Here is a 24,130-nt window from a genome sequence, read left to right on the forward strand (position 1 = left end):
CAGTGTGTTAAAGGTATAAAACAGCTACAAAGTTTACCAACAGGTGATAATACACTGGAAACAACACTGTAACTTCTGTAACCTACACGCACCCCCATACTTTTATGATACAAAGTTTCAAATTTTTGGTTGTATATTTCTTGATATACTTATTGAATTGTCACTATTCAGTTTAGAATGCTAGAAGCAATATTTCATTTTCATGGAGCTGGTGTGACAGTGCAATGGTATGATAGTGTAATGGCTTTTGATATGTTGTCAATGGAAATTTCCAACTTGTAAATCACATTTTCTCCTTGCAGATAACAAGGCGATATGCTGAATTCAGTGCAGCAATTGTTGGCTTGAGTGAGACCTATCCAAGTGAACTTGTAAACCGGCTGCTAGCAGAATTGCAGGAGCAAGTAGAATGTTTTATTTTACGAATGGCTGCAATTTTTCCTCAACGGAAAGAACAGTTAATTTTTCTTATAAACAACTATGACATGGTGCTTCAAGTTCTGATGGTAATTATAATTTTAATTTATTATAGTATAAATACATGAATTGTAAAGTACTGCAATAAATTTTGAGTAGAATGCTATGATGATTTATGATGAAAGAATAGCTTTATACAACTTAAAAGGAGAGGAATGCTGGTCAGTAATCACTATCAAGAGTTAGAATTCCCAATACTTATGACAAAGATCTTAAACTAGAACACAAAGCCCTTAACTTTTAGAATATAAGGATCCTTCCTCATTAAGGAAAGACTAATTTGTTGGTGAAGTCTGAGAAAAGGATGCAAGTCATTCAGCCACTTGGCAAAGGGGGTTTTGTCCGTCAGGAGAAAGACTGAAGACAAAAGTGTTCGTATCAATTATTCTACAAGTTGTGCCTTTTGAAGGTAAGGACTAGTCAGCCTTTTGTCTATTTGTGATTTTAACAATTTCCTAAATTGAATTCTCCATGTTATACTGTCATAATTTAAAATCTGCTTCATTTTATTACTTGTTAATTTATAAATATAAAATCAGAAAATCATTTTGAGCTGGAAATGAGAAAGTGAGAGGCCAATGGAAGTATACAGAATGATTTTTTTCCCACCATGTACAAATCGTAGGGATTGACCTATGAGAGGATACGGAACAGAAAAGGTCTAATGAACATATGTCCGGAAAAGCATGGTTTCCATGCTAGAGACCATTAATTCAATCACACTTCATTATAGAGACTACAATCTAATATACACTGTAACATGCAGCCACAGTTATAATATGCGTGGTTTCTACCGAGAGGGTGCTTCTGTTCTTCATACATCATGTCATAGCCTAATTTTGCCATAGTAATTGGTAATTTTGTGTCCGATACACTTCTCTTGCTGACTGATATTGTAGTGGATGTGATTCAGTATTCTACACAGTGATTCCATATTCAAATCGAGAGCTTGCCGACATGGTGAAAGGCAGATGGTAATGGGCAGCAAGGCTGTGCCAGGACACCTATCCCCGCCAATAACAACCACACCATTAAGTGAAACTTCCTGGCACATTAAAATTGTATGCCAGACCGAGACTCGAACTCAGGACCTTTGCCTTTTGCGGGCAAGTGTTCTACCATCTGAGCTACCCAAGCACGTCTCACGCCCCGTCCTCACAGCTTTACTTCTGCCAGTACCTCATCTCCTACCTTCCAAACTTCGCAGGAGAGCTGTAAAGTTTGGAAGGTAGGAGACGAGGTACTGGCAGAAGTAAAGCTGTGAGGATGGGGCGTGAGTTGTGCTTGGGTTGCTCAGATGGTAGAGCACTTGCCCATGAAAGGCAAAGGTCCTGAGTTTGAGTCTCGGTCCAGCACACAGTTTTAATCTGCCAGAAAGTTTCGTATCAGTGCACACTCTGCTGCAGAGTGAAAATCTCATTCTGCACACCATTCATTGTTTGCAAGTGTTTCACCACTCATCTGAGACAGGGTTGTTTCAGGAAGCAGGAAATCATGAAGGACATATCCAAAATGTTCGGACACCAGACTTGGAGGAAAATGTGACCAACACTGTGGAAGGCGACCACTGTGTCAGTACCAGGCATTTGGCATGCCAGTACAGGCTGAGCCAGACTACTGTGTGGAATGTTCTCCATGACAACTGTTACTACCCTTATCACTTACAGCATGTGCAGGGCTTACTAGTGACAGACTTTCCACATCAGGAGCAGTTTTGTCACGGGTTTCTTCACTAGGCAATCATGATTCTGGGATTTGTGTCATCCCCCCTATTCACAGATGAGGTCACCTTTACGTGGAGTGGTATCTTCAACTTTCATAACAGTCATCTGTGTGATAGTATGCAGAACCACCATGGTATAGTGACAGCGAATCATCAGCATCGGTGCAGTTAAAACATGTGGGCCAGGATGATTGGTGACCATATTTTGGGACCAGTCTTCCTTCCACGACAGGAAGGAACTGTCGACATTTCTTGCAGGTGACTTTACCTCCCCTGCTAGAAGTGCCATTGATTATTTGAAGGTTTATGTGGCTGCTACACAATGGTGCTCCAGCCCACTTCGCTGTTAACATCGAGAAACATGTCAGTTGTGTCTTGCCTGGTCAATGGATTTGACGAGAGGTCCAGTTCCAAGGTCTGCTCGTTCACCAAATCTCAACCCGTGTGATATCTGGTTATGGGGCCATCTCGAAAGTATTGTGTATACAGAGCCCATTCCAGATGTGGAGACATTGGAGCAGTGCATTCGTGCTGCCTTTGACACTGTAAAAGTGCAGCCTGGCCAATGTGAACGTGTGAGGCAGAACATGCTACAATCAATGGAAAATTCAGTGCGCGCGCGCGCGCCCATTTATTAGACCAAAGTCTCTGTAACAATGTATATTGAATAAATGGTCTCTAGCATGAAAACCATGCATTACTGACCATAACTTCATTAGACCTTTTTTGTTCCTTATCCTCTCATTGATCAATCCCTAGAGCTTATAGACGGTGGAAAAAAATCACCCTATATAACCTTGATCTGATGAGTGCGTGGAAGGTTACGTACAACTTTTATAGAAACTAGACTGTAGTTCTAAAAGTCAAAGGACATGAACGGAAGGTAGTAGCTAGGAAGGAAGTGAGACACATTTGTAGCCTATCCTGCATGTTACTCAGTCTGCGCATTGAGCAAACAGTAAAGGAACACAAGGAGAAATTTGAAATTAAAGTTCAGGGAGAAGAAATAAAAACTTTGAGGTTTTCCAGTGAAGTTGTAATTCTGTCAGAGACGAAAAAGGACTTGGAAGATCAGCTGAATGGAATAGATAATATCTTGAAAACATCTTATAAGATTATCACCCAAAGTAATACAATGGTAATGGAATGCAGTTGAATTAAATCAGATGGTGTTAAGGTAGTTAGAATAGGAAATTAGACTCTTAATGTTAATACTAGAGTTTTTCTATAAGATGGTGGCAGAAGTAGAGGGGGTGTAAAATGCAGACTGGCAACAACAAAAAAAGTTTTTTCCTAGAGAAAGACAAATATGCTACTGGCTTTTCTAAAAAAATTTTTGTGTAGAGTGCAGTCTTACATGGAAGTGAAATGTGGGTGATAAACACTACAAACAAGAAGAGGATAGAAGTTTCTGAAATGTGGAATTACAGAAGAATTCTGAAGATCAGATGGGTAGATTATTTAGAGGATATGAATCAGGTCATGGGGAAAAGAAAGGGTTAGGTTGATGGCACATGCCCTGAGGCATCAAGGTATTTTAATTTGGTGAGAGAGGTAGGTTGGGGGGGGGGGGGGGGGAGTTGTAAAAATTGAGACCAGTGTGTGACTATAGTAAACAGGTACAGGTGGCTGTAGGCTGCAGTAGTTATATAGAGATGAAGAGATTTACACAGGAGAGACTAATGTTGAGAACTACATCAAACCAGTCTTTACTGAAGACAACAACAACAACAACAGCCTAGAGTGATCTCATGATCTGTGTAGGCTCAGATTAAGGAAAAGCTCAGATAGAAAGCTGTATCAGCATATAAAAGGACAAAAGTCACCGCTAGTTTGCAGTTTAAAAGGGGCAGTGTGTGTACACTATAGTCCAGGCAGTATGCAGAAGTGTGTTTTCTGATTTCTCTGTCTTTCTCAGTTTTCATACATTAAGAGAGATTGTTATAATTTTTATTGATAAAGTGTAATATTGTGTGATCATTCGTTTTCTGCATTAGAGGAGGAACAACACTGTGACACTCCATGTCAAGTTGATGGAAATGTATGGGTATAATGCAGCTTCTCATCTGACACACTGGTTAAATGGCACAGATGCTTTCGTTGTGGACAAACAAGTCTGAAGGGCAAAGAATGAAGTAGTATAGATCACATCTCTCTCAAGAACCGGGTATTGCAATAGAATTGAGGCCAAGGTGCTCAAAAACCAGCATATCATAATTGAGGCAATAGTGGAAAAAGTAAAAGTCAGTTACAGGCGAGTTTTGAAAATCATACAAGGCATTTTGAATGAGCCCTCGGGAGAGCCTGTAACTCCTAGAGGGCGCGTCCCCAGGTGGCGGATCGGGGAACGCCTCCCAGATATGGGTGGTAGGAGGGAAATCAAATACCTCCCGCGGACCAACAGGCCGGGCAGAGCAAGTTCGTTAGCTGAAGTGAAAGCAACTGCTCTAGGGGTAGGCATCCCCGAAATCAAGACCCTGGTCCTCCAGGTTGGGGGTTGTGCTTAGGGCCAGCGACCCTATCACAGGATCCTGTAGGAGAAAATGGATTGCTACGAATCAGAATGACAAGAATGCTGGGCCACCAAACTTGATGACGAACTTGCAAAATTTAAAGGTTATGAATATGGGAACATGGAATGTATTAAGTCTCTATAGATCAGGATCACTGATAAATGTCATACAGGAACTTGAAAGGTATAAAATGGATTTAGTTGCAGTACAAGAAACCAGATGGACGGGTAATGGAAGTATAAACAAAAATAAGTATACAATAATGTATGGGGGAAATGATACACAAATACATGCACTAGGGACAGGATTTATAATAAACAACAAATTGTTACCTTTTATTAGGAAATTTGAGGCAGTGAATGAAAGGATATCTCACATTACGATTCAATGCAAATATAAGACTTTAAATGTTATAAATTGCCATGCTCCAACAGAGGATAAAGAGGACAATATTAAAGAAGAATTTTACAACAAATTGGAACAGGTATATGATACATTCTCGAAAAATTCAATTAAAATAATTCTAGGAGATTTCAATGCCAAGTTAGGACATGAAAATCATTATAAACCTACAATTGGACCTCATAGTCTACATCAGCAGAGTAATGAAAACGGAACAAAACTTATTAGCTTTGCCACTTCCAAAAACATGTTGATCAAAAGTACATATTTTGCACATAAAGATATACATAAACAAACATGGGCTTCAAGAGATGGCATCACAAAAAATCAAATTGATCATGTATTAATCGAAAAACAACATCATAAATGCATACATGATATCAGAAGTCAAAGGGGAGCAGACTGTGATTCGGATCACTTTCTTGTAAAAGCCAAGTTCAAGATCTCACTCTCAAGACATAAATGGTCTAAATTAAACGGTGTTCCTAGGTTTAATACAATGAAACTGAAAAACCCAAACATTCTCAACCAGTACATTAGAGAATTAGAAACACACAAACCTGAAGTGGAAAGTAAAATTAACAATGATGATACTAATCAAGCCTGGAACGCTCTGAAAGAAAATATCACACGAGCAACTACCTCAGTTTTGGGACATTTTACTACAACTAAGAACCCCTGGTTTGATGCCGAGTGCTCGAACGCTATCGAAGATAGAAAATTAGCAAGGGAAAAATTCCTACAAAAACCAATAACACAAAACAAACTTATTTTTGAAGAGAAACAGAAACTTGCCAGGAAACTCATTAGGAAAAAGAAAAGGGATTTTATGAATTACAAATTAAAAAGAGCTGAGAATGACCGTACCACAGACTCCAGAGGATTTTTCAAGAGCATAAATATGTTTAAAAGTGGGAATATAAAAAATTATGGACAGTTCATAACAGACCCAGATGGCTCCTTGCTAACAGAAAGAAGTGACATTGCTAACAGATGGAAGGAATATTTTAATGAGTTACTAAATGCTCCAACTATAAGCGTCTCTCAGGAAGATGACAATGAATATCTTACTGCTGACCCATCGGACGAAGAGCCCAGCTTAGCAGAAATTAAAGAAAGCATCAAGAAGCTGAAGAGACATAAAGCTCCTGGAAGTGATGGTATAGACACAGATATATGGAAGCTCAGTAAATTTCCTTTTGTAAACTGCTTACACAAAATCATCACCAACATCTGGAAGCAGGAACAGGTCCCACATGATTGGAAAGAAGTAGTTGTGTGCCCTATATACAAGAAGGGGGACCCAACAAATTGTTCAAACTACAGAGGAATTGCGTTACTAAACACAACATATAAAATTCTGACAAATATACTGTTAGCAAGGATAAGCCCTTACGTTGAAGACTCCCTAGATGATGCCCAATGTGGATTTAGACCTAACAGATCGACTATTGACAATATATATGTCCTAAGGATGTTGGGTGAAAAGAAATATGAATTCAATCAAAATGTACATATGCTTTTCATTGATTTTAAAAAAGCTTTTGACAGTATCAACAGGGAATATTTATGGAAGTGCATGAGGCAGATTGGCATCCCTAACAAATTGATAAATTTAATAAAATCTTGCACTTTAAACTCAAAATACAAAATAAAAGTAGCTAGCAAACTTTCTGAAGACTTTGAGGTTAAAACTGGAGTCAAACAAGGGGATTCACTCTCACCAGTTCTTTTTAACATAGTAATCAATAGAATAATCCAAAAAGTAAAGCTACTACAAATTGGAGCACAACTGGAAAGCAAAATTAACATTGTAGCATACGCTGATGACATTGCATTATTATCTGACAGTGAGAATGATTTGAAGCTTCTTACAGCACAATTAATTAAAGCCACAAATGGCACAGGCCTCCAGCTGAATACAGACAAAACAATGTACTTTATCTTATCCCGCTATCCATCAAATAATAATGTACTGCAAATTAATAACACAGCTTTCACAAAGACAAATGAATTTAATTACCTTGGTACAATAGTAACCTCTGACAACTCCATAAAAATTGAAATAGAATCACGAATTCAGAAGGCTAACAAATGCTACTATAGTCTCTTGACAGTTTTCAAAAGCAAGTTAATTTCTAGGAACACCAAACTACAAGTATACAAATCATTGATTATACCAGTACTCACCTATGGATCTGAAACCTGGACTCTCACAAAAAAAGAGGAAAACAGATTAAGAGTATTTGAACGAAAAATTTTGAGAAAAATATTTGGACCCATAAGAGATAGGATCAGTGATGAATGGAGATTGCTAAATAACAATGAAATTTACAAATTATATAAAGACTCCGATATAGTGGCCAAAATTAAAGCCAAAAGACTGAAATGGATAGGGCATGTCATCAGAGCACCACCAAACAGGACCATCAAGAAAGTGACTGAAGAGATTCCCACCGGAAGACGACCTCTTGGACGCCCACGCATGAGATACTTGGACAATATTCAAGACGATCTCAGAAAACTAGGACATGACAGACAGTGGCAAATTACTTGTAAAGACAGAGCAAAGTGGTTCAACATTGTCCATTCTGCAGCAAAAAGCCTTCATGGATTGTAATGCTTAATAATAATAATAATAATAATTTTGAATGAGACAAAGACTGCCACTCTCTGGGTTCCACTGCAGCTCATGCTCATTCAAAAAGCTTGCTGAACTTAGGCAGCAGCAGAAATGTTGCAGCTGTCTTGTGCCAGTCGGTGCATAACCACCATGGATGAGTGCTATGTAATCACTGTGACCTCAAGACAAAGGAGCAAAGCAAGCAGTGAAGATACGGAACCAGCCGTTGTAGCCGAGTGGTTCTAGGCACTTCAGTCTGGAACCGCGCGACCGCTACGGTCGCAGGTTCGAATCCTGCTTCGGGCATCGGTGTGTGTGATATCCTTAGGTTAGTTAGGTTTAAGTGGTTCTAAGTTCTAGGGGACTGATGACCTCAGATGTTAAGTCCCATAGTGCTCAGAGCCATCTGAACCATTTGAAGATTGGATTCACCATGGCCAGCATAGGCAAAGATCCAAACATCATTGGGCAAGGCAACACTGAATGTTTTCTGGAATGCCATGGTGTGGTGCTAACATATTGTGCTTGTAAGGGGGCAAACTGTCACAGAAACATACTACCGGAATCTCCTGATGAGGCTACAGAGGCTGTCAACCAGAAGCATCGTAGGAAGCTATCCGAGGGGATGTTTGTGTTGCTTGACAGTGACCCGGATCATTGTGCGCAACACATGGTTTCACATGCTGCTTCTTTGGATTATGAAATTTTGCCTCGCCGCCTTATTATCACAACATCACACCCAATTACTTTTTCATCTTTCATTAGATGAAGAAACCATAGCATGGCAGGCATTTACAGAATGGTAGCAAGGAGATTAAATGTGGAATATTTCCTCAACTATCAAAAAGTCAGACCACTGCAATCAAGGTCTCTGCCAAGTCATGCATTGTTGTTGGTGAATATGTAGAGGTGGACCAACAGATTTGTGGTTACAACCTTACATAGTTTTCTCCTGTTTACACTTGTGTGGTGTTGAAATTCTTGACTTAAAAAATGTAGTAATTTGGTTACTGTGCAAAGAGGTATAATTTTTGTAATGTACAAAAATCAAACTATGGAAAATCCAAGAAGGAATGTAACAGTATTAGAGAAGGAAAGTTGCTACTCGCCATATAGCGGAGATGCTGAGTTGCAGATAGGCACAACAAAAAGATTCTCACAATTATAGCTTTTGGATGTTAAGGTCTTTGTTAATAATAAAAACACACACACACACACACACACACACACACACACACACACACACACACACACACACACACACACGAAACTCGCACACACGATTGCAGTTATGCAGTTACAGGCAACTGAAACCACACTGCGAGCAGCAGCACCAGTGCATGATGGGAGTGGCGGCTGGGTGGGGGTAGGAGAAACTGGGGTGGGGAGGGGCAGGGATAGTATGATGTGGGGTTGGCAGACAGTGAAGTGCTGCAGTTTGGACAGAGGACAGGGGAGAGAGAGGGGGGGGGGGGGGTAGTGGGAAAGGAGAGAAATAAAAAGACTGGATGCAGTGGTGAAATGATGGCTGTGTAGCGCTGGAATGGATACAGGGAGGGTGCCGGATGGGTGAGGACAGTGAATAACAAAGGTTGACACCAGGAGGGTTATGGGAACATAGGATGTATTGCAGGTAAAGTTCCCACCTGCGAAATTCAGAAAAGCTGGTGTTGGTGGGAAGGATCCATATGGCACAGGCTGTGAAACGGTCATTGAAATGAAGGATGTCATGTTTGGCAGCCCATTCAGCAACAGGGTGGTCCACTTGTTTCTTGGCCACAGTTTGTCGTTGGTCATTCATGTGGGCAAACAGCTTGTTGGTTGTCATGCCTACATAGAATGCAGCACAGTGGTTGCAGGTTAGCTTGTAAATCACATGACTGGTTTCACAGGTAGCCCCGCCTTTGATGGGATAAGCGATGTTAGTGACTGGACTGAAGTAGGTGGTGGTATGAGGATGTATCGGACAGGTCTTGCATCTAGGTGTATTACAGAGGTATGAGCCATGGGGTAAGGGATTGGGAGTAGGGGTTGTGTAAGGCTGGATGAATATATTGTGTAGGTTTGGTGGACTGCAGAATACCACTGTAGGAGGGGTGGGAAGGACAGTGGGCAGGACATTTCTTACTTCAGGGCAACAACAAGAGGTAATTGAAACCCTGGCAGAGAGTGTAATTCAGTTGCTCCAGTCCTGAGCGATACTTAGTTGCTAGGGGAATGCTCCTCTGTGGCCGGACGGTGGGACTTCGGGAGGTGGTGGGAGACTGGAAAGATAAGGCACAGGAGCTTTGTTTTTGTACAAGATTGGGAAGATTATTACAATCAGTGAGACCCTCAGTATATTCTGAGAGGCACTGCTCGTCACTGCAGATGCGATGACCACAGGTGGCTAGGCTGTATGGAAGGGACTTCATGGTATAGAATGGGTGTCGGCTGTCGAAGTGGAGGTATTTCTGATGGTTAGTAGGTTTGATATGGATGGAGGTAGTGATGTAGCCATCTTTGAAGTGGAGGTCAACATATAAGAAGGTGGCTTGTTGGGTTGAGTAGGACCAGGTGAAGCAAATGGGGAGAAGTTGTTGAGGTTGTGGAGGAATGTGGATAGGATGCCCTCACCTTTGATCTAGATAGCAAAGATGTCATCAGTGAATCTGAACCAGGTTAGGGGTTTAGGATTCTATGTTTTTAGGACGTATCTGATACTTCCACCTACAAACTTTGCAACAGTGACCCCATTCCAATAATCCAGCAGGATGTGCAGTCACTACTCAAATCCTTAGGCCCATCCCAGAACCTCTCCCCAGAGTCCATTTCTCTGCTCACCCCTACCACTCCCTGCACTCCTACCTTCTGTGTGCCCCCACTGAGAGAATCTCTGCTCTCATAGACCAACACCTTCAACCTATTACCCAGAACCTACCATCCTATATAAAAGATACCAACCATTTCCTCCACCGACTCTCCACTGTTCCTGTCCCTTTACCAAACGGTGCCCTGGTCGTCACTGTTGATGCCACCTCCCTGTACACTAACATTCCTAATGCCCATGGCCTTACTGCTATTGAACACTACCTTTCCCAGTGTGCTATGGATTCCAAACCAACCATCTCCTTCCTAGTCACCATGACAAACTATATCATCACCCACAATTACTTCTCCTTTGAAGGCATTACCTACAAACTAATCTGGGGTATGGCTATGGGCACCTGCATGGCACCATCCTATACCAACCTATTCATGGGCCATTTAGAGGAATCCTACCTAAAAACCCAGAATTCTAAACCCCTCACCTGGTTCACATTCATTGATGACACCTTTGCTATCTGGATCGAATGTGAGGACACCCTATCCACATTGCTCCACAACCTCAACAACTTCTCTCCCATTTGCTTCACCTGGTCCTACTCAACCCAACAAGCCATCTTCCTATATGTTGACCTCCACCTCAAAGATGGCTACATCACTACCTCTGTCTGTATCAAACCAATTAACCACCAGCAATACCTCCACTTCGACAGCTGCCACCCTTTCTATACCAAGAAGTCCCTTCCGTACAACCTAGCCGCCCATGGTCATCGCATCTGCAGTGACAAGCAGTGTCTCTCGGAATATACTGAGGATCTCACTGAAGCCTTCCCTGACCGTAATCATCCTCCCAACCTTATACAAAAACAAATCTCCTGTGTCTTATCTTTCCAGTCTCCCACCACCATCTGGCCACAGAGGAGCATTTCCCTCATAACTCAGTATAATATCACCCAGGACTGGAGCAACTGAATTACACTCTCCGCCAGGATTTCGACTGCCTCTTGTCGTAGTCCTGAAATGAGAAATGTCCTGCCCACTGTCCTTCCCACCCCTCCTACTGTGGTATTCCTCTGTCCACCAAACCTACACAATATACTCGTCCAGCCTTACACAACTCCCGCTCCCAATCCCTTACCTCATGGCTCTTACCCCTGTAATAGACCTAGATGCAAGACCTGTCCCATACATCCTCATACCACCACCTACTCCAGTCCGGCCACTAACATCACTTATCCCATCAAAGGCAGGGCTACCTGTGAAACCAAACATGTGATTTACAAGCTAAGCTGCAACCACTGTGCTGCATTCTGTGTAGGCATGACAACCAACAATCCATCTGTCCACATGAATGACCACCGAAAACTGTCCTTCATTTCAATGACTGCTACATAGCCTGTGCCATATGTATCCTTCCCACCAACACCAGCTTTTCTGAATTTTGCAGGTGGGAACTTCACCTGCAATACATCATATGTTCCCGTAACCCTCCTGGCCACAACCTTCATTAGTCACTGTCCTCACCCATCCAGCCCCCTCCATGTTTTCATTCCAGCACTACACAGCCGTCATTTCACCACCACACTCAGTCTTTTTATTTCTTTTGTAATGTACTTATTTTTTCCTTGCAGAAATTGAACTTATTGACTCAACAAACTCCTCGTGGCCATATTCCTCACGTAGAATTAAGTCTGTAAAAGACTGAAAAATTTCCTAGGTACTGCTACTTCACCCTCTTGTCAGGTGTAACAGTTTTCCTTTAAATCTCAGCAAATTACTGCAATGGTTATAATTATGGAAAAACAGTGAAAAGTTCTCTGTTTAACACAGACGTAATATTGATAACAGTGAACTTTCGATTATATGAAATTGGTACAAGTTAACTGTCAGTTTGATCTGTGGAATACTTTTCTTTATACATCATTTTAAACTAGGTGTGCATGTTGCTCAAATTGATAAAGTAAAACACTATACCCCTCGTAAAATTCTTTATTTTGACCACATCGTAACAAACAGAAATTCACTCAAATTTGGTGAAGGTATAAATGGTCCACCATTTCATTTTCATCAGATAAGAAATTTGCAGTTAATTTCAGGTATAGGCTCCTCATGTAGATGCTGCGTGTGAAGGATGTCCCAAAACAAACTGCAGATGAAAACATGAAGAAAGTGTATGGTTTAGTGTGGATAATTGGTGATTACAAATGTACGAAATGTATAATGCCATAGCCATGTAAAAACAAAGGATACGATAATTTTTACCAACAGTTAGAACTATGATAGAGATTAATGCAAGAAGAGTGCTAAAGGTCTGTAGATTACTTATGCCTTGTCTGTCTTACTTTTGAAATAGAATAACTTTGGAAATTATCTTTCTCTGCAAACATTCCATTAATAAGTTTGCCAGTCCTTTTGTATGACTTTCCTTCCAGTTTAACCATTTCTGTCACAATACCTACATCACTAGGTGCTTTCCCTTTAGTCATTCCTAAAATGGTTTTATATTTATTACCTGGAATTACCTCTGGAAAGTCATTTTGCATTGTTAGCTATCTGTTTATTTGATTCCTCTCTAAACTGCACTAATGTTTAAAGAAATTTTTGATTGCTTGAACAACTTTTGTTTAATATAAATAAAACAGTCCCTTTTTCATAGATTTTTTGCTTTTTTTCTGATATACAAACAGTCTTACATAAGAATAAATTTTTGTAATAGTAAATTATCAATTTTTTATTCATTTTGTGAGTCATCATTGTTGTATTTTATGTTGGGATTACAGTTCCTTCTAATGATTATCTGATAAAAGGATTGAAAATTCCTGTTTCCTTTGTGGCAAGTAGCACTCTTCATCATAGACCTATCTGGTTAATAGCAGTGCATTGTAAATGAGCCTCTGCTGTTATGGAAGTCCAACTGTTTTCTTTAAAAATTGCCAATACTTTCAAGGAAAATTGAGAGAATTTATTTGTTAATGCAAGTAATTTTTTTTACCTTTTGTTTAAAAACCCTGTAAAAGACATGGTACTTCATTTGGATTTGGACAGAGGCATTTGCTTACCTTCTGCTTGGCTTGACGCAGCAGCCTCGTGTTCACCATTCACTCTTAGCTCAGTGCTGTATGGCCACCTGCCACTGATGCTTCTGCAACCTTCACTCCTCCCCCCTCTTACGAGCCCCGAGCCCTTTACACCCACTTGGGGGTTTAGTCATAATTTCAAAGTTCTTTGAGCTTGCATTTAAGGTACTCATGTTCAGGAAAAGAAACCATATTGGTGCGTTTGCTCATGGGGATTGCAAAGTGAGGATTGCCAGAGAACAAGAGAAAGTAGCTCCAGTAGCCCCAGACCCTCCTTCAAGAAGAAGGAAAATGCAGAGGTAAAGAAGATTAATAAACCACTTAGTGTCTGCTCTGACAGCAGCTTGGAACAGAAGAGAGAGATATTTTTTGCCTGCAGCTCTAAAAGCCCTCAGTGTCACAAATCAGGTGATCCTGTGGCATGATTTGATTGCAGGGCAGGTGGGACGATGACGTTTCAGCCTATTCCAGTGTGAACAGGTTATTTGTTGTTGCATCAACAGGAAGTTGATGAAGGGAGAGGCAGCCTCTTTGTAAAATTTAATAATTAAAATTTCTCATGTTCGCGGTCTAGGGGCACCTTGTACATCTCCTCCCCTCTCCCTGCAAGACTTCACCATAGATTAATTTGGCACCCTCAGGAAGCATTAATCTAAGGGTAACAATATTTTAATTTCATTTAACAATTGAAATCTTGGTATGCGAGTACAGTTGTTACTTCACTCTTAAGTGACAATAGTTGGCAACATGGGACTGTAACCACAGTGGCATTTTGAAGGTAACTGAATGAAGCTGATTTCAGAGACAACGTCAAGGAGCACAAGCATCCGAAATATTTGGAGAACAAGGATTAGATCATAACTGGAAAGTAATCAATATATGTCTACAGGTCAGCTTTTTTAAGATTAAGAGAAAAAAGAATGATTGACTTTTAGAACTATTAGAAGAGATAACAGACCTGGTGTGATTTGGTAAAGAGTAGGGACTGCATGATGTTGGAAAGGCCTCCTTGTCATATTGCAGTTGGTCTTTTTAAGATGACATGAGCATGCAGTGTCCAATGCCCTTAAGTGACTGGATAACCACTAGGGTGGCGCCATTTGGTTGCCAGCCTGATGCTAATGTAGATTGAAATAATGGAGCAGAATTTTAAAAAAAACAATTTGTCTTAATTGTAGTCAGGAAGCAATGAAGCATTGTAAATAAAATTTATTTAAAGATTTTGAGCGCCACCAATTGCATCCTCCAAGTACTTTGCAACTGTTTAACTGGCCAAGGAAAAGTTACAAAACTAAAAATATATTAATGTGTGGAAGGCACCAAATCAACTACTTGATTAAATGTTGCTGAGCATAACCAGAATGACATGTGAGATTTAATAGATTTAACTAACGAAAGAATAAAATGACACAACTGCAAAACTGACACTTCTTATTGCATTAATGCATCTTATAAACAAATAATAACCCATTTAGAATCATCTGAAGACTGCTTTCTTTGGTTCAGATTTATATAATCACAACAGCAGGAGAGTTAAGTTCAGTTAAACTGAGTAGAAAGATTGTAAAAAAACTTACAACAATAAAATGTCAAATGAACAAATAAGCACAATAATAAAAGACTATTATTTGAAACAGTGACAAAAGTAATCAATTCATAAGACAAATACAAAATAATAGTTTTAATTAAGGAAAACAGTCATAGATGGGATTATAAAATTACAGTTCATGACAGTAGAAAAATAAAAGTTGTCATTAACACTGCACTTCACAATGTATAATCCACCTGAACTAGGAAGCAACACATGATCAGCTGCAGTAGATGCACTCTTTCTGCTACATAAGAGACAGCATATGTGGAACACGGCCGACACAGAACCTTGGTTGACAGCACATTGGTAAACAGATAATGTGGCACAACATGATCGTAATTTGTAAAGTGAATTTCAGTTTCCGTTGGTAGTTTCTCCGACACAATTGTTCACAGTCACTAATTTGCTCAAATTTGCAACTCATTTAATATCCATAGTAATTAACAGTTTCCTTTGTGATATCACTAAGTGTTAATCCTGGAAGTGTACACCCAGGTCACTCTGACCCTGGAGTTTTTTCTTTGTTACTGTGCATGTTCCACTGCACATTCCCAGTCCACTGCCATCTTTATAAATTGAGCATTGAGTGAGACTCCGTAGAGGATGGACATTCGAAGTTGTGAGGCATTGTTGTTTAATTTATTTGACAGAAATATTTTTTGAATGGTCTCTGTGACCTGAGTAATTGTTCTGTCACTGAGTGCGAAGTACATTTGTGTAAAAGTGGTACATTTCACTAAAGGAAGAGGCTATACGGGGAGCATTCCTAGAAGAACTCAAATCATGAAAGTGATGTAAGTGACTTTTGTGATGAAAGTGATTCTGAGGCGATGCTCCTGCAGCAGTTATGGACAGTGGTGAAACTGATGAGTCTGCAGAATCTCTGAACAGCAGTGAAAAAAACAGTTGTCCACAATAAGAATGGTCAAGTTTACAGCACAGCTGGCCCTAATAGACAACACCTGCCAGTTGCGAATAACATTGTAGTCCATATTCCAAGAGTGTGGAAATAATGACTGAATGAACTTATGAATAACTGCGAACACCTCAAAATATTTGTATAGTATTTGCATTTTATTAAAGAATAGAATTTTCATTTAATTGAACTGCAAATAAAGTCTTCAGATCTGAATCACTTCAGAGTTTTATAATTGAAAAGCTTCCATGACAGTTTTTACTTAATCTCAAAATTTGGTTGCATTAATACTAATAGTGATAGAAAAAATACATGACAGAGGTGAAATAAAATTCATTTAGTATATGAAAGACCAATTTCATTATAAAATATTCTATATTCCAGCAATTACTCCAGCAAATAATTGAAGGGAAGGGAAGCATAATAGCTGGAAGGAATCCACCAGCATTGTTATATGTGCATTATTTTTGGTCCTATATGATAGTGTCACAACTGTTAATTTCTTCATTTAAGTTTTTTTAACAGACTTGTGTGTGTTTTTAAGAGTTTTATCAAAATCTGTAAATTATCATGATTATCGCTAAATAATGAACTTGTTACTTTGAAAGATTAACGTGATGTGTGATTTTAGGAGAGAACAAAGGATAATTCTAAGGAAGCAGAAACCTTTCGAGAACAGCTAAATACCAGAAGTGCTGAATACGTGGAAGAAATACTGTCACCACATTTTGGAGGAATAATTCAATTTGTGAAAGAAGGAGAAGTGCTTCTAGAAAAGGGACAAGCAGAGGATTTGAAGAAACAAGAAAGTATGTTAGCAGTTAGTTATTTACATATTATTATTATTTATTATTATTCGTTACAGTCAACTTTGGACTACGCTAAGCATCAGTCATTTCTTGTGCTTTTTCTTGCGTTCTTCCCAGTACTTCTTCATTTTTTCTGAGTGGGCTTCTTTACGTTCTTGCGACCAGGTTGTTCCCGTCTTCTTTGATTGCGTTCGGTCTTTGAATCCCTGTATTTTGTTGATGGCATTCCTATATTCCATTCTGTTGTAAACTGTCTCTGGTATAATGTTCATTTCTGCAATGTCTTCTTTTACTTCTTTCAGCCAGTTAATTTGTGTCTTTCTGCTTTCCATGTATTCCAGGATTTTCTTTGCCGTTCTTTCTGGTGCCATTCTTTTGACATGCCCATAGAAACTCAGTCTTCTCTTTTTAAAGGATGTTGTCAGTTTTTCAATTTTCTCGTATAACTCTTTATTGGATCGCAATTTATAATCTTGTCCATCCTTTTTAGGTCCTAAGATCTTTCTCAGTATTTTTCTCTCTTTTATTTCCAATTTCTCCAACAGACGTTTTCTGTTCAGTGGGATGCATTCAATCGCATACAAACTTTCTGGTTTTATTACCGCATTGTAGTGCCTGAGCTTGGCATTGATGGAGATCGACTTTTTATTGTATACATTTCGGCATAGCTGGTATGCCGTTTCCATCTCTATTGCTCTTTCCTGTAGTGAAACATTTGGTAACCCTGTCGGTGTAATCCATTCCCCTAGATACTTAAATTTATGAACTCTCTTAATTATTCCATATTTAGTTTGCAATGTCTGTGTTGGGTCTGTTTTGTCCTGTATCATCAGTTCTGTCTTTTCATACGATATTTGTAGACCTGTCTTCTCAGCGATCTCATGCAGCATTTCTATCTGAATCTTTGCTGTTTCGATGTCATCTGCCAATATTGCCATGTCATCAGCAAATGCCAGACATTCAATTTTTGTTTTATTTCTTCCTAACGTTATCCCATTTTTCACTCCAGCTTCTGCCATCTTCTTTCTCCATTCCCTGACCACTTTTTCAAGGACAATGTTAAACAACAGTGGGGAGAGCCCATCCCCTTGTCTAACACCTGTTCCAATTACAAACGGTTGTGACAATCTACCCAAAAACTTCACTTGCGATTTTGTTCCCGTAAGGGTTTCCTGGATTAGACTTCTGCTTTTATCATCAATCCCAAATTCTTCTAATGTGTTAATCAGGGTTGGTCTATCAATAGAATCATATGCTTTTTTGAAGTCTATGAATGTAATTACTAGATTTTTCGATGTGCGTGCGCGAAGTTGTATTATGGAGAGTAGACTGAATATCTGTTCACTGCATGATCTTCCTTTTCTAAACCCAGCCTGATATTCACCCAGTTCTTTCTCTACCTGATTTTCAATCCTGTTTTGTAGTGCCTTGGATAGGATCTTATAGGCCACTGATAACAATGAGATACCTCTGTAGTTATTTGCATTTGTCTTGGCACCCTTCTTATGTAACGGATGAATCAATGCTGTCTTCCATTCCTCCGGAATCTTCTCTGTATTCCAAATCTCTTCAAATACATATTATGTATATCATAATTGTGACCTCTAGTTATGACATGGCACAAGACAGTTTTATAATTACAGTCCACTTTCCTAATGGAAACTGTGACAACATGTTGACATGTAAATGATTTCTCAAGCATGCAGTGATTTAAATTATATTCTCTCTCTCTCTCTCTCCCCGCTCCCCTCCCTCCCTCTCCCTTCCCCCTCCCACCCTCTTTCTCTCCCTCCCTCCTCCCTTCTCTCCCCCCAATCCCTCCCCTCCCTTTAAAACACACACACGCACACACACACACACACACACACACACACACACACACACACACACACACAAAATACTATTACACACCCCATAAATTCTTCTATAGAGCAGGTGGTATTATCAAGCCCATATGATTTTAGCTTGTGTTTAGAGTTACTTTTAATATCCATTAAATTCTCTATGTCACTGGATAGCTCGTTAAAGGTAATTTATGGCTGAATCCTTCATTCCTTTCTGTGAGAGGTGGGTAGTCTAAATCTTTTCTCCTCCTAGTATTACATTGAGGAATATTGCTGTTGTTTTCGAACAGTGATTGATTGCTGAAAACAAAATCCATAAGGGAGTAAATGTGCCGTAAGGCCTAACTGATCAAAGGTCTGTTTACAAGAGGTTCTAGAGTGGACACAAAGTATATCCATACTACACACTTCTGAACAACAGACACTTCGTTTCTCAATGACAAATTATCCCAGAGTAGGAAGAAATGATGTTAGTGAATGGAAATAGGAAAAGTGAACAAACTTTCTGGTATTTTTATCCAAAATTTGTCATTACCTGTAACACAAGAGTAGCAGAGTTTAGGCATTCGATATGACTTCCAGTAAAAAGTTCTTATCACTGTTAACAGCTAAAGATTTAGAACATTCTGTTTCCTTCGTTGAGTTACCCTTCCAAGTATTTTTTATAATGACATATGTGGACCTTATGCAGTACTGAATTGCATGTTCTGTGCTTTGTCTGAAGTCAGTGACAGTCCATTTGCACAGCACCAGTTAGATATTTTTGAGAAAACATTATTTACATTTTCGAATGCTGAAAGTATTCCTTTTGATTATAATACTTAGACTGTAAGCAAGGAAAACTATTTCTGCTTCATACATATACACACACACACACATCAAACACCGTTTTGCATCACCCTGGTTCCCAAAACTCCTGAAGGTATACGTTGACTGTGGATATTGGATCACAGACACAGTCCATTTGTCTGTTCAGAGATGTCACTAAACCGGCCCAAAGACGTAAACAACCACGCATGAGCAGCGCCTATTAGACGGAGGGGGTCCAACAGCCGATAGTTCCAGTCATTCCACCAGGAAGGAAGTACACGGCTTGCTTTGTCTGTAATTCAACCGTACCTAGACGGTCAATACCGCAGTTGAATCGCATCCACATTGTTACTTTGTGCCAGGAAGGGTTCTCAGCAAGGAAAGTGTCCAGGTGTCTCGGAATGAACCAAAGCAATGTTCAGACATGGAGGAGATACAAAGAGACAGGAACTGTCAATGACATGGTTCGCTCAGGCTGCCCAAGGGCTACTACTGCAGTGGATGACTGCCACCTACAGATTAGGGCTTGGAAGAGCCCTGACAGCAACGCCACCATGTTGAATAATGTTTTTCGTGCAGCCACAGGACGTCATGTTACAACTCAAACTGTGCACGATAGGCTGCGTGATGCGCTACATCACTCCCGACGTCTATGGTGAGGTCAATTTTTGCTACCACGACACCATGCAGCGCGGTACTGATGGGCCCACCAACGTGCCGAATGGACCGCTCACGATTGGCATCATGTTCTCTTCACCGATGAGTGTCGCATATACCTTCAACCAGACAATTTCCAGCAAGGTGGAGGTTCCCTGCTGTTTTCGGGTGGCATTATCTGGGGCCGCCATATGCCGCTGGTGGTCATGGAAGGCGCCGTAACAGCTGTACGATATGTGAATGCCATTCTCCAACTGATTGTGCAACCAAAAGACTTTCTTCAGGATAACAATATCACTTGACTAGAGTGGCCAGTACGTTCTCTAGACATGAGCCCTATCGAACGTGCCTGGGATACATTGAAAAGGGATCTATGCCTAATCGCTGTTGAGGAGTGGGACAATCTGGACCAATAGTGCCTTGATGAACTTGTGGATAATATGCCATGACGAATACAGGTATGCATCAATGCAAGAGGATGTGCTACTGGGTATTAGAGGTACCGGTGTGTACAGCAATCTGGACCACCACCTCTGAAGGTCTCGCTGTATGGTGGTACAACATGCAATGTGTGGTTTTCATGAGCAATAAAAAGGCAGAAATGATGTTATGTTGATCTCTATTCCAATTTTCTGTACAGGTTCCGGAACTCTAGGAACCGAGGTGATGCAAAACTTTTTTTTGACGTATATGGTGGGAGATCATTTACATATCAGAACAAGACAAGACCCGATATTGACCTCTATGGCACATTTATAGTGATTATTCCCCATTCTGAAAGTGATGTTTCATTGTGTACACTCCCTGAGCAAAGTAATGCAATAGTTCACAGCATTTTACTTTGACAAGATGAAAATCAGTGACCAGCAAGCTCTTTGGTAGTATTCGACATAAGGAATTATGCGAAAAATTTTAAACTGATTCAAAATTGAACTCTGAAGAAGTATTTGCCAAATATGTGGATTAAGGAGAGAAAAGACCCATAGTGGCTTGATAGCAAAATTCAGAAAATGCTGAGGGAGCAAAGATTATTACACTTTCTGTTCAAACCATAAGAAACTAAGCGGATTGAAGGTTTCTATCCAGTCACTTGTCGACCTGTTTGATTTGGCAATGGAAGATAGCAAAAGGAAAGTGTTTAAGAATCATTCAAAGAGGAGTATAGTACAGACATACTGTTGTTTGACCATTACACAGACTCCCATATGGAGGACATAGTAATAGGCATCCTGGGCATAGAAGTGCTAGTCAAAGAATTGAAGTTGACGGGTCTGGATGATATCCCAATTTTGTTTTACAGAGAGTGCTGTACAGCATTGGCCCCTTAATTAGCTTGCATTTGTCGTGAATCTCTCGCCCAGTGCAAAGTCCCAGTTCGCTGGAAAAACTGCAGGTGACTCCTTTACATAAGAAGAGTGAAGGAATGGACTCGGAAAATTACAGACGCTTATCCTCAACATCGGTATGTTGCACAATTGTTGAACATACTCTACAATAACAAATTTTCTTGAAACAGAAAAGCTTCTGTCCACATATCAGCACAGTCTCTCTCTCTCTCCGTCGGTGAGCAGCAGTCTGTGACCATTTGCTGCTGCCCTAGTAATGTCACTGAGTGACTGCAGAAGGGTACAGCTTGACTTAGTCAGAATCTCTGTTTGGTGTCATGAATGGCAGCTAGCTCTAAATGTAGAAAATGCAATTTAATGCAGATTAGTAGGAAAAATAACCCTATAATATTCAAATACAGTATTGGTGGTGTGCTGCTTGACACAGTCATGTTGATTAATCTTTTCCCATCCAGAGGTGAGTGATGATAGACATTGCAAATTTTGTTTTCCACTCCACTGTTGAGCCTCTTTTGACATGATTTTTAGTAGCTCCCACTTTCTCCATTCTTGAATCTGACTGTACTTGCCATCAATGCTGCATAGTACTATGATCGAGGGAAACCTGTATTAACTCAGTGTCGAACTATAGTAGTTGTGTCGAGAGAGAGGTTGTAATTAGAACATTCAAGTTGTTAGGTGAGAAACGCCTAGTTCTTCATGCACAGTTCTTTCTGAGGAGGAGATTGTAGAGCTTTTAGAGGAATGTGTAAGTAAAAGTGAGGGTGACAACAATTTTAGTGATGATGATTTTGATGACTCATTGCTAAACAATTTGAGTGAAATGTTGATAGAAACAGTCCATCCTGAAGAGTTTCAAAGACATCACAAAGTGAAAAGCTTTGTATTGTAATGTAAATATATTTTAATGAAAGTGCACTTTTTGTTTTAGTGTGTACGATAATTGTTGGTTGGTGGCCTCATTGTTTCCACAGAGAGATTCGTGCAATTCTCTGTGGTGCACTTGCCACCCAGGCATTGGCGATTTAAATAAGAGAGCTCAGAGACACCCTGTGTCTGTATTACAGAGTGCAAAGGATTAAATATCTAGACATAACACTGCAAAGTCAAATGGTCAAGTTCAGTTTATTGGGAGAATTTTAAGTAAGTGTAGCTCATCTATAAAGGAGACAGCACATAGAACAGTAGTGCAACCAATTCTTGAGTACACCTCGAGTATTTGATTTCAAATACTACGAGGTCAGGTCAGATAAAAGGAAAACTGCATAGGTGTACTGCTTGATTTGTTATTGGTAGGTTCAGTCAGCACATTAGTATTACAGAGATGCTTCATGATCTCAAATGGGAATCTCTGGAGGGAAGACAACATTCTTTTCACAAACCACAGTTGTGAAAATTTAGAGAACCAGGATTGCAGCTGTGTGCAGAATGATTCTACTGCTACCAACATACATTTTGTGTAAGCACAGCACAGACAAAATAAGAGAAATTAGGGATCATGTAGAGGCATTTAGACAACCATTTTTCTCTGATATTTTAAACATAGCTGCACAGCAGCAATGGTTCCTTGTAATAAAATAATAAACAGCTGACCAGTTTCTTTATCCATTGCAACTGGTCGGCTGTTTATAATTTCATTTTTCTCTGCTTTATGTGCACGTGGAACAGGAAAGGAAATTACTAGTAGTGGTACAAAGTACCCTCCACCATGCACCACATGGTGGTTTGCAGAGTATATATGTAGATGTAGGTAGAATTTTGCTTATCTAAGAGAACATTGTTGCTAATCAAATGCTTTTGAAAAGTCACATAAAATACCAGTCGTCAGTATTTTGCCATTTGATAATCTGATTTTGAACTTGAAAATAACATCTTGATGCAATAATTTACCAAAAGCCGTATGTATTGTAGAAATTTATTTTATTTTGTGAATTTTTATGTGCTACTAGTTTCGGCATTACATTGATGCCATCTTCAGGCCCCACTCATCATAGTCGTAAAATCGCTATACACGGAAGGAGCCATATAACTGGATCTGTGAATCAAATCGTCCTGCAACAGCTCTTGGTGGCCAGGCGACAAAGACTGAGTCTGTGTCACGAGTGGGGCCTGAAGATGGCGTCAATGTAATGCCGAAACTAGTAGCACATAGAAGTTCATAAAATAAAATAAATTTCTACAATACATATGGCTGTTGGTAAATTATTGCATCAAGAAATTCATGCCAGCCGTCGTCCCACGATCCATAATGGATCAACGAAGATTAAAGATAACATGTTTTGTCATCGTCTGCAAAGAAAAAGTGGACAAACATTAAGCCATATTGTCACTTCTGTCAGAGTTTTGCCCTATCTTTGTTTCTCCTATTACCTTCATCACAAAGGTTGTATACACCCCAGGACACCCGGGAAAAATCTGGGAATTTTTTCATCTGGGAGGAAACCAGCAAAAAGCCGGTAATTTTTCAGTCTTCTAGTTTTTAGTTAACTTTTTGTAATTTTGACTGGTAAGAAATGATACTCTAATGGCTGTCAACA

The 24,130-nt window shown here is 39.8% G+C and overlaps 1 protein-coding gene across 2 annotated transcripts in view; it reads left to right on the forward strand.

Moving 5' to 3' along the window:
- LOC126483895 (vacuolar protein sorting-associated protein 52 homolog) overlaps window positions 1-24,130 on the forward strand; it is a 134,791-nt gene that overhangs the window by 103,433 nt on the left and 7,228 nt on the right. For both annotated transcript variants that reach the window (XM_050107162.1, XM_050107161.1), the window contains exons 10-11: window positions 303-506; window positions 16,759-16,936. In XM_050107162.1, the coding sequence (XP_049963119.1) occupies window positions 303-506; window positions 16,759-16,936 (382 nt within the window). The remainder of the gene's footprint in view (window positions 1-302; window positions 507-16,758; window positions 16,937-24,130) is intronic.

This window comes from Schistocerca serialis, chromosome 6 (genome assembly GCF_023864345.2).
Source record: "Schistocerca serialis cubense isolate TAMUIC-IGC-003099 chromosome 6, iqSchSeri2.2, whole genome shotgun sequence".
In the NCBI taxonomy this organism is placed as follows: domain Eukaryota; kingdom Metazoa; phylum Arthropoda; class Insecta; order Orthoptera; family Acrididae; genus Schistocerca; species Schistocerca serialis.